At 41.3% G+C, this 12,217-nt stretch overlaps 1 protein-coding gene across 1 annotated transcript in view; it reads right to left on the reverse strand.

Annotated features, from left to right (window-relative positions):
• The window catches only part of TNFRSF19 (TNF receptor superfamily member 19), an 82,132-nt gene that overhangs the window by 52,658 nt on the left and 17,257 nt on the right, over positions 1-12,217 (reverse strand). The window contains exons 2-5 of the mRNA XM_023531604.1: positions 10,994-11,096; positions 8,822-8,932; positions 6,963-6,988; positions 2,962-3,495 (exon numbers count right to left, since the gene is read on the reverse strand). Of these exons, the coding sequence (XP_023387372.1) occupies positions 2,962-3,495; positions 6,963-6,988; positions 8,822-8,932; positions 10,994-11,062 (740 nt within the window). The 5' untranslated portion in view covers positions 11,063-11,096. The remainder of the gene's footprint in view (positions 1-2,961; positions 3,496-6,962; positions 6,989-8,821; positions 8,933-10,993; positions 11,097-12,217) is intronic.

Here is a 12,217-nt window from a genome sequence, read left to right on the forward strand (position 1 = left end):
GACCCAGAGTAGGGGACAGAAGACAGCAGAGGACTGCCGTCCTTCTTAACCCCGGCGCTCTGGCCGGTTCAGACAGTGGTCCAAACCAAAGGCAGAGACAGGAGGGAGGAAAAAAAAAACAACATCTGATCTGGAGAACTAATTCACAAATTAGAGTTTCTTTAAAATTGTTAACAGGGATGACAGGGAGGGAGATTTGGTAGAATTATGAGGTAGTCTCGATTTTTGTAATTTTGTAATAATTTTTTTTTTTTTTTTGCAAAAAGCATCTGTTTCTCTAGTAATCAGGAAAAAAATAAATATACACATCCACAAAGAATTTCCTGGGACATGTACTAGCTCTCTGCGAGAAGGCCATCGTTTGTTATTGATTGATTGATTGATTGATTGATTGATTGATTTTTGGTGCTTTATCCTTGGGCAATGTGGTTCCACGCGGGGACAGAAGTGTGTCTACACTGAGCATTCATTGTTGAGAGAGCCCCGTGCATCCACGGGCTTCCTTAAGCATGGCCGCGGGCCTCCCGCCCCGTCTCCCAGGATCGAGGCATATGAGGGATGCTCGGCGGTGAACCTCGCTGTTCACAGGCTCAGCGTTTCAATGTCAAAGGCAGAGGCAATGTTTCAGACGTGTGCTTTGATCCAGGCAGCTTGGACCGTAAGGGTCTTATAGACAAGTTAAAACAGCAAAGAAAAAAAAATAGGAAGAGAGTAGAGGAAAGGAAAACAAAGGGAAAGAGAAAGGAGAAAGAGACATTTACTCCCAGTGCGTTAACTGGGAGTAAATGTCCGAAGTTTTGCTTTTCAAGCCAGGTTGACAGAGGACAAGTGTGTATGTTCGTACAATAGAGCCCAAAACACACCTGTCTGAACGCCAACTCTGCTGCTTGTCAGCTGTGTTATTTTGGGAACTCTCTGGTTCCCAGTCTCTTCATCTGTGAGATGGGGATAATAACGTCTGCCCTACAGCATCGTTTTGAAGGATGTTCAGAAAAACACATAAAGTCTCTAAAGTCTCTAAACTGTGAATCAAGCAGAGTGGGCATTCATCAAATAAATGATACCCATGACTATCGTTATTTTAGACTTTCTACAACCCAATAAACCAACTTACGTGATTCAGGTAGAACCACTGAGGAACAGGGAATCTTCAGACTCCTATTGTTTCTAGGTTACTTGAAACATCACTTTCCCATGTTTTAACATTTTCACTGACCAAAAATTTTTCAAAAAAAGAATCGTAATTACCTGCCTTTCAAAGACTGGTACATAAAATAAAAAAGTAATTTAACCTTACCTGCTTGAGCCAACAGTTGCATTTTGCCGTAACACTAAAAACTAGGGACCCCTGTGTGTATGTGGGCGGTTTCGCCGGCTGTTTTAACACCCAGCCAGGCAGTCAACCATCATGCCTTGCTCCTGCTGAGTCATCGCTGTCTCTAACCATTCACTTCCTCTCTCCATTCCTGAGAAACTAGATTAAATGATCCAAACGGAAGTGAAATTGGAAGAAATATAAATGGGTGTTTTGATGGTCTCATCTCTTTTGAGAAAAAGCACAGACTTTAGTGCCGAGAGACCTTTGTGCTCATGTTTCAATTCCTGACTATTGTAGAGTTTACATTGTACATAAGGACCATTTTGATCAATGCGTTTTTGCCGTAGGTCATTTTGTGTCATTTCCATGTCATCATATTCTGTACAATGAGGATTTCACACACACGAAATTTTTTTTTGGTCTATTTTACACTGGCTCAAAAAAGGCTCCAAATGCCATCAAAGTTTGCCTACATTATCTGAATATTAACTTACTCTTTCTGCTTAGAATTTGTGTATTGGTGACAATTTGTGTATTGGTAATTTGTGTGGTAGATTTAGGTGAAGGGTTAAATAAAGCTTTTTATCTATTACTACCACGAAATAACGCCAAAATATATGAACCACACAGTCTCCTGTATCCACGATAGTCTAAGAAATTTATGAGATGACCATTCTACATGTTTAAATTAATGAGAAACCTTAAATTAACTAGAAATTCAGAGAAGTTATTTCCAAGAAATTAAATCACAGTAGAGCGTCCATGGCAGGCACTTCTTTCAGGACTGTCCTATTTCTAAACACTAGAAACATAGAGACGCTGTAATTATTTGAAATCCAGGCTATAAAGTAAATAGTATTTCCGACCCGAGGTTAGGAATCTGTGGATTTAGAGGGTCAACTAGTTACATGCGGATTTTTGACTGTGTGGGGTCGGCGCCCTAACCCCTGCGTTGTTCAGGGGTCAAGTGTAAATATTAAATTACCGCCAATATAAATGTCTACTTTGATGTTTTTATTTCATTCGGTAAAACTAAGTGGTTAAAGTGCCTTGAACTCTTCCCCATTTAGTTCAGTAAATAACTATGAAGAGAAAAAGAAAGGAGGCTAGAGACCATTCTTTCCCTTTTTCTCTTTATCACCTTTTATACTGAAAAACTACTACGACGCAAGATTTAAAAAAATAAAATCAAAAAATACACCTTCCTGCCCATCTCTAGTCTCTGACTTCCTATTCCCTCCACACAGGCAAATACTGTTATCAGGTTTTGGGTTAAGCTGCCAGAAACATCCTCTCGTGCGTGTGTGCGTGTGTGTGTGTGTGTGTGTGTGCGCGCGCGTGTGTGCGCATGTGCGTGTGTGTGTGTGGTGAGGGAGGATACGTGGGATGGAAAAGGAGGGTGGGAAGAGGAAATCTGTCACTGGTCTGGGCGTTAGAATAAGATACGTGTGTTCTATCCTTTTGGATCACGGCCTGCCATCGGTATCCACGGTAGGGATACACTTAAACTTGAAAATAATCCTGTAGTCTTTATTTTTGAAATTAGAACCCGGTACGTTAACCGCTTGAAGGAAATATCTTCCCCGAATCCCTGAGAAGATCTTTCTACTAATAAACTTTGAGGTGGGAAAACACACACATACGTTTTTAAAGAACGCCAAGAAAAGGCATTGCCACCGGGCTGCCACCGACCTCTGGAGCCGCACAGTAAGCCAGCCAGCGACCCGTGGTATCTGCCGTCTCCCTCCGCCACTCCTGCCCAAGAGCCTGTCACGGCGCTGGGGACTGACAAGGACTCTGCCTGACCAAACTTCAGCCAAGTTTGAACCTTCTCCCGGACCCGTCTGTGCACCCCCTTGCCAAACCCAGCTTTGGCAAGGACCCCGCTAAGTCGGTTCAGCCAGAACACCCCGTCCCCCTGCCCTGAACGTATGGTGGGGTTCCGTACCCTCCACCACCCCCGGGTGATGTCCGATCGCCCTGGCCTGCATTCCGCAAAGCAGCCTGTCAGGTGGGCTTCAGCGGGAACCCCCTTACTCCGACGTTTCCTCTCGGGGAATTTCCATCCGCTGACCCCACCCCGCTCCTTGGCTATGAACTCCGGCTCGCCCAGGCTGTATTCGCAGTTGAGCCCAATCTCTTCCCCCATATGACATCCCACCCCAGTGGTCCCGATACTTATTGCGACAAAGGTCAAAATCTGCCTGATAAAGACTGTCTGACCATCTTCACCAAGTGTCACTGAATATTTTTTTCTTTACTAGTGCAGAACGGGTTGGCGAGTAATAAGTTCTTGCTGAATAAACAAATGGAGAATAACTGCCGTTTGAGGCCGTATTTCCTAAAGTTGTGATGGTGGCTGTTATTATTAGTACTATTCTATTCCGGAGCGCTGTTATTATTTCATTCCAGGGAGCGAAGCGCTGTAAAGGCCACAGCAATGCCTCCCACTTGGTAAAGCCAAAAGCCTCCTGGGCTGGTGTGTGTGGGGGGTTGGGACAGAAGGTGGGGGGCCGTGGGGGGATGGGGGCTGTGAGCAGCCTTCCTTACTGTGGCTCCGAGGCAAGAGAGGGCAGGATCCAGCTGGGCTGCTTCCACCCGAGCTGGCGGCCGCAGTAGCCTTGTCACTCTGCCCAATATTTTTAAGCCACATTTGGTGGCTTTGCAGTAGCAGAATGACTCAAAGTAAACAGTCCTCAAATCCCCTTCTCCCTCTTCTCCCTGTGCAAATCCAGCACTTCGCAAAAACACAAGCGGGGCCCGTCGGCATCTCAGAGGAGGAGCTGTCCCTCAGACCACAGGGGATTCTCGCCGGCCACCGGCTGTCCAGGAAACACATTCCGGGGCCTCAGGTCTCCAGCGCTATTTATTTGTACAGCCCATAAGTTATTAACTCTGGTTCTTTGAACTTTAAAAGTTCAATTTGGACAGAGAAGAAGTTATTTGTGGAGAAAATCGAGGGCACACACATGGAAATGACAAATTAGATTTATGCGGCTGGCGTTTAGCTATCGGCTTTTTAATTTCCTTTCATAAAACAACACCGAAGACATATTCTACCCCCGACTTTCAGTTTATAAAAATCTGTAGTTTGAGCTTTTTAAAGAAAAAGTACAAGCTAGAGCTTGTTAATATCTGCCAAACATCACTGGGCTCCATTGGGCATAATTAAACATAAATAAAGTGAGTGACACTGTAATTAAACGGCGAAAATGAAATCTTTTTTATGCTTGCAAATTATATTAATTGTGTGTGTGTGTGTGTGTGTGTGTGTGTGTGTGTGTGTGTTATTTTCTTCATATGGACAAAAACAGTTTTCCAAAAAGTAGGTGTCTTTAAAGATATGAAGCCGTGTGGAGAGAAATTGTGTTGTTGTTTACAAGAGTTAATTTTTTTCACACTAACTAACGAAAGCCACCCAATCATCGGTTAGAAAAGCTTACTCTGAAAATCGTGCCAGAGACCCGCAGTCTGTTTCAAGTGGTTCACGCAGAAACGGGTTTCCTGAGGCACTGCGGGGCCATCCCATTCAAAGCACACTGTGGGTTGGGAGGAGGCCGGTGGCCCGGCGCAGTGTGGACAGTAAGAATTAAAAGCCTAATGTGGTCACTTCGGGAAAATGAAAAGTCATCCTCTCCCTCACATCCTGACGATGTTTATTCTCATGAGCCAAAAGGACGGTCGCCTAACACTCCCGCCCACACTCACCGCTCCAAATGCCCGGCTTGTCCCAGTTACGGGGCAGTGGCGACAATATTTTGTATATTTTGCCTCAGAAATAGGGAAAAGACATCATCAATTATCTCTCTCATAAACTTTCAAAAACTAAACCCTGTAGCGGAAGAGGAAAATAACTAAATATGGCTCCAATGGATAAAAATCCTCAAAACAGACTCGAAATGGCTCAGTGACCGGTCAGAGATTTTTTCCCAAAGAGACAAGAAAATGATTTATCAAGCTGGATTACTAACAAGAACCTAAATGAGGAGAGACAATAACACACCTGGGGCTTTCAGAGAGGGAACGGAACACTAAAAGAGCTAATGGGATGAGACCTCATCTTGTGCTCAGGACGGCACAAGAGAGGACACGGAGGGCACCCCTGGGAACCACAGGGTTGGCTCCCACTTGGCAAGATGGAGCGGGAGCCGTGGAAGAACAGGGACAGGCGGTGTATGAAAACCAGTGGCCAGGATGGAGACGGCTCGGACCAGAGAGGGAGAAGGCTGACCAGCTCCTGCACCGCACACGTGCATGAGGCTACCACGATGGGGACAGCCGCCTGTCTTAGGAGCTGCTCCTAAGCCCAGACTTCGGGAGGAGAGTTCATCATGTTTGAGCTACACTGTCCAATACAACAGCCAGCCATACCTCACGTGGTGAAACTTAAATTTAATTAGTTAAAATGAAATGAAAGAAGCGATCCAGTTCCTCAGTAACACAAACCACGTTCCAGTATGTCTTAAATAGGGAGTAGAGGAATGATATATGTTATTAGAATACATTTAGTATTCCGAGTCAAAGTAAATGATTTATAAATGTAGTTATCTTATAATTGAAACAAGTTTAGTCTTAGGCAAAAGGGTAAATTTTCCCTTGATTTGTAAAGCATGGAAATGACGATTGACCAGTTAAAGATATTTGTTAATTTAAGTGATTTGTCTGATTTTAATATATTCAAAACTTACTTTTCTTTCCTGTGAAAGATACATGTTATTGCTAAAAATTTAATAAAGGCAGTCTGAAAAGAAGAAACTGCAAATTTATGAGAGGACGGTTTAGAAATTTCTAGCCCCAAAGTAATTGCTAATGAAAAACTCAAGCTCTTTGCCTTAATTAGTTAACTGGGAAATAAAAATGCATTTATATTTCCATCGGCACGTTTGATTCCTTTGCCTCTCTCTTAGGCTGTGCATCTTAGTGCATGCACAAGGTTCAGTTGTTAATTTTATTTACTAAGAGCTACAACCAAGATAACAGACTTGGTGAAATATATTATTTATAACACACACACAAACAAATCCATTAACTTTTATGTTACTAGATTTAATTGCCCCTTTTTCTCCCCCTACACGATATGAGGTTGACTCATTCATTCACGCCTTTCGCCAGGTTACACCCTGTGTCTGCTAGGAGCTGGGTCTTCTGTTTAGATTTCCCATCTGTCCTGAGGAAACTCGCCGGTGGCGCTGGCGGCTGTGTTTGCCCCGAGATAACTCATGGATTACGGTCCTCACCTCACCCCCAAAGTTTGCCGCGAAACACCTCGCTTTTATTAGTATTTCTGCATCACTCTAGTAGATCGAGAGTCTTTGGAAACAAATGACATCATTCTATTTACAGCATCCTGTTTTTAGTAGTGGTGTCTCCATTTACAAAATATAGTCATTCTCAATGGCCGAAAATGTCAAATCCTAGAAAACACAGTATTCCTACGCGGGATGTGAACATCGTTCTTGAACAGTTGTCAGCCGAAGATTCATTTGATGAATCTGATTTATGTGTACGTGATCATCAGGATTAGAGACAAGTTCTGTTTAGAAATAACTCCAAGAACAGTTTCTACATTTTATATTCACACTAAAAAACCAGTCAGATTCGCTTCGGCCTCAAAGGGCGTGTTTATGTAAAATCAAATTAACACTGGGAGCCGGTTGCATTTTTTTTTTCCTAAGAGGGGAAAGGGTTAGACACAGTAAGGATGAAAGCCAAATGAGCAGGTCACCTGCCGTCAGGGTGGCCACTGCAGGGCGCATGAGGACATTGTATACATTTGTCACATTCGCGTATCTGAGTGGATCCTAGGAATCTAATATTTCAGTGACATCATTACCTCTACTTTTATTCTTTCTCATTTAATTTGTCCGGGTCCTTTTTTTACATGAAAAGTAAATAAAATAAGTACACAAAGGAGACTTATTTGAATTGCTTCTCTTTGGCCATATACAATGTGACAGCTATTTCAACGCTGAGGGAAAATTGCTATCTAGAGAAAAATATTTCTTCCGGATATCCATGGGACATTACGAAATATGGAAATTGTTATCTGTTGATCTCAGCAGTTAGCTTTTTTAAAATAAAAAAATATTAAAGCTGACAGGACTTTCATCCTCTGATTCTCTAGAAATTATTTGGAGGTTATATTCTCTGGATTCAAAGGATCAAGGTTAGGGAACTGTTTCTTAGAAATGATTTGCTCATCTCGGCATCTGTATAGCTTCATTCATATTTTGACAGAGATTTGAGAAAAGAAAAACTTTCGAGGGGTACGGACATCATCACCTGTTTTCCTCTTGGGCAGCATCACACTTCTAGCTGCTTTGTTCACTGATCCTAGATATGCACATCTTCTATAAAGAATCTTTACACACCCACTAGAGCAAAGCCTACGTCTCAAAAGGCATGTAACTACAATCCAGGTTTAAAAATACCTGGGAGGCTACAGTTAACTAGACATCACTCAGAGTTCGCAGGTCAGACAGTGTCAATCCAGACGGAAAGCCCAGGATACTGAAAGCCACCACTTATCCAACACAACAACCGGAGAGGCCATCATTGGGAATTACTCATGGGATGCAGAAATCCCTGTTTCCTGCTGTTTGTTGATCATAGATCAAAAATCTATGAATGCCAAGACTCAACTTTAAATAATGGCAGTCTGTAGGGGAAGAGGACTTCTCATTCATGAGTCACTTTAAATAAAGAGAAAACGCTTCTGTTCCTTTTCTAACAGGAAGACTTTGATGCTTTGCTTAGAACAAAAAAAATATGATACATCAATTCTCCACAACTAGTAACATCTTTAATAGATCAGAAAATAAAGCAAATGGATATATAGCTCTGAACACACTCGTGGAAAAGAAGGGCCCCAAGAATATGTGAGACTCGGAAATATGCTGGGGCACACTTTTTCTGAACAGACAGTGGCTAAAATGAACACATTTAAAAATGCTTCCTGGGAGTACCACATGCTCGACATGGGGAGGTTGATAACACTTGTGTCGTCAAAGGAATGTTCGAAACCCTAGTTTGGAGAAGAAGTGCCACATCGGGCCAGCATCACCAAAGGCTCCGTCAGCCTCTACCTGACGAGTGAAGGCAACACTCATTCTGAGAAAAAGATGGCCCAGTAAACGGTAGCATTACCGTTTTCTGACACCAATGCTTTGTTTTTAAATCTTCAGGAGAATACCAATTCTTTCCAATGAATGCAAATAAATCTTAATAATTCTATTCTTTCAATGAAATACGATAAAGACTAAATTACATAAAACGATGACATTTTTTGAGTTCTGGTTATTAGAACTTATTTCCTTGATCTAAGTAAGACACATGAATCAAAAGTACTGAAAAGAGAATTGTGCCATATTTAGCTAAAGGGATGTATGAACCAAGAACTCTGTCACGGTGACCAAATCTTTACCAGTAATTAACTAGAAGAATTTAACTTAAAAGAATGAATTTAAAACGCACAGATCTACGGCTTTACCATGCTTACCATACCTTGGACAACTCCATGCCTGGCCCACATTGCTTGCAGAGGACGCAATTTCCAGACCGATCCCTGAATTCTTGCTGTCTACAGTCCCCGGTTTCACAAAGCACTTCACATGCCTGCAAAAAAAGTTTGACGAAACGTTATCTCCACGTAAGTTGATTACGTTTTTTGCAAGAAAGAAGTAATATCAGTATTATTCACACCAATCACTGAATGTAAACATTAATTCGGAGTGAGACCAGTTTAATTTTCATCTGAGGAAGAAAAAGCACTTTTTGAATCAGTCAGTGGAACAAATAAATCGGTGAGCCTGATTCTTCTCTGCATTCCCTGAATGAGGTCTCCTGGGGTCTTGGAATCATCTCCGTCTTCCTAAGTCGTTTTCTATAAGTAAGGGAATGTAGAAAAGAACAGTCATGCGGAGACCCAAGGTCCTTTTGCAAGCTGAAAAATTCTGATTTCAAAACTCTACTTTTGATCGTTGAGAAATATAAGCACATTCAAGGAAAATGAATTGAATAAATAAGTATATGAAATAAATCACAGCTACAGGAACTTTGCTATTACCCTTCAGACATATCTCCCACCCACTTTTGATATAAAAGTTCTAACCTTTTTCAGTGGAACTGCATTTATTTAGAGATCGTCTTTCAAAAAAATTCTGACAATTGTGAGATCGGTAAAATTCTTGATGATGATGAAGATGACAAAAGCGGCCAAACTCTCTGAACTCTCCAAAGTGTACGTGCTACGTAAATATAAACTTAATTCTTACGGATTATTATTTAACCACTTAAGCGGGACCTAACAATATGCTTTGGTTCACAGCATAGGACTTCAATGGGAAGATGATCTATTTTGGCAAAAACAAAGGTTGTAAGTCATTTCCCAAAATATAGCCTTTTTTTTTTCTTATTTTATCTAAAAACGGTAAGTTCACCTGACAAACTATCATCCTACAAAAGGGTCTTTACCTGCTTCTTCACAGTATTTTGTAAAAGATGTTAGAATTAATGGAATCTCAGACTGGCGACAAAATCCCGTGCAACCTTTTATCATTGGCAGGAAAGCCCTCGACGACATTCCTGCCTATAATTTTGTTTTCCTAAATGAAAGCTGAAGGCCGGAAGCACTATGGGGACAGAGACTGTCATTACGGATAATGCCTGTCACACACAAGTGCAGAGGAGATTGTTTTTGATGGTTATAATAATAAGCAATTATTCAGTACAAACTCCCCAGCCTTGAAGCGAGAGTATGTGTAATGACGTCTGCCAGCGTCCTCACCTGAAATCAAAGCCTGAACTTCTAGAGCAAGCAGGAGGGAGAGTTCAAGGTGGGGTTCAGGACTAGAACAGGATGTGGGGCTAAAGGTCGGAGGATCTTTTCCAGCCTCTCTAACTCCCCTGACTAACAGTCTGAGGGGAGGCAGATCCCCTCCCACCCCAGAGACTCAATGGCTTTGAGGAAACCATTCCCTGACCTCCCTCCTAGACATTCATTCCGATGCCTAACGACCTCAGTGGAAAGAAAGGAAGTTTTCCTTACATCTGCCTGAATCTCAGACTCCAACTGGACCCCATTTCCTCTCACTTTGTCTTCCAAGAAGGCTGGGTAAATAATTCAGAGCAAGTAATTCTTTTCATGGATGTAGATCATGATTATATCTTCAAACTAAGCAAGTTTCAATGCTTTTGAACGCTTTCATAGCTCTTTTGTGTCAAGCTTTCAAACAAGAGAATTTTCCATCCGTCCTTAATGCTTTTTGGAACCAAGGATATAAGTAACTATATAAAAAATAACAGCACTTTTAAAAATCAGTTTCTAAATACTTCACAAACTGTGTCCGTCGTGGGCTCCAAATCGGACCTGACGACCTCGTTAGGATCTAGGATGGGCTGTGTGTTTGCCTGTGAACCCAATGTAATGATAACAGTCCCGGGGCTGTGAATAATGCTGTGATTTTATGACTACATCTAAATTTAAATAAAATAATTCCAACGATTATTACAAACATCCAGAATCGGCAGCAATCTTTGACTTATTAATTAAATGTAACAATTATAAAATGAAATTTGAAAGAAGAAATTTGAAATATGGAATTAGACATAGAAAATAGTTTTGGTACTACTTAGATGAATTCTTTCACTACATTTATGAAAGTAGAGTTGACTTACCAAATAGGCTAGTAAAACTACAACGGCGAAAAATGTTTTCTCTTGTTCTAATAGCACTTTTAAAGCCATTGCTCTTATTAAATGTATTTATTGTTGAAGATTCCTAAAAGGTAAAAAGATACAGTTAACATTAATAACAATTAGTGACTGTGCTCGGTATTTACTATATAATGTTTACTATTTGCATACATATACTGGGTAACAGTACTTAGGTTTTAAAAGGAATGACTTTTAAAAAACACACAATAGGCATATAATATGTAATCTTTATAATTTAGGTTATGAGAGGTAATGCTTTGTCTACCTGAATACTACAGGCAAAACTCCCACTGGCTTTGAATTTCCAGGCCTTTATTTTCTGCCCAAGGCTCTAACGTGTTCAATGTACTTCACCCAGTGGAGAATTACATTCAAACAGTGACTACTAAACCTTCCATTCATATGGTTCCGTGCCAACAGGATAATAAAAGTGATAAAATAACAATTAACACCTGCTAAGTACTACGTGCCAGATACTATTCTCAGCATGTTGACGCATTTCATCCTCACAACTTCTCTAGAAGGTCAATACTAGGGCTATCCCCATTTTAGAGATGGGGAAAGTGAAGCTCAAAGAGAGCTGGGTCACTTGCCCAAGGTTACACTGCTACTCAGAGACAGGTGGGGTGGCTCCAGTGTCCCTGTGTCACATACACCCTACAGGACGATCTGCTTGCATCATGGACCTTCAGCTCCACCAAGAAGCGGATGCAGCTACCATCTGGCATTTGTGAGTTCTTCCCCAAACCAGTTCAGTGCAAACTATACATGAGCAGAAAAATAAGTACTCATTTAAAAACATCTGAAAATCATTTACAGGTGATAAAATTGGAGACACTAATCTGACATTTCAATAAAAGAACATCCAAGCCTCTTTATCTTCACCGGAAATGATCTAAAATATAGAAACAAATCTGGTTGTTTTGTACGGATCCACGTAATGACAAGAGTTTTTCTCTTCTTTCTTTCTTTCTTTTCTTTTTAATGAAGACTTATCTGGTGGCTTCACCTATCAGGTAGAGAAACATGGGTTCAATTTCCCTTTAGAGTTGAATCTTCCAAAACTAACAGACCCAGAGCAGATAATCTGACTACTTAGAAAGAAACCAGACCAGAGAACCAGAACTGTGGGCCAGAGAGCTCAAGAAAAACAATAACCATAACAACAGAGGAAGAAGAGCTGGG

Source organism: Pteropus vampyrus, unplaced genomic scaffold (assembly GCF_000151845.1).
Source record: "Pteropus vampyrus isolate Shadow unplaced genomic scaffold, Pvam_2.0 Scaffold71, whole genome shotgun sequence".
NCBI lineage: Eukaryota > Metazoa > Chordata > Mammalia > Chiroptera > Pteropodidae > Pteropus > Pteropus vampyrus.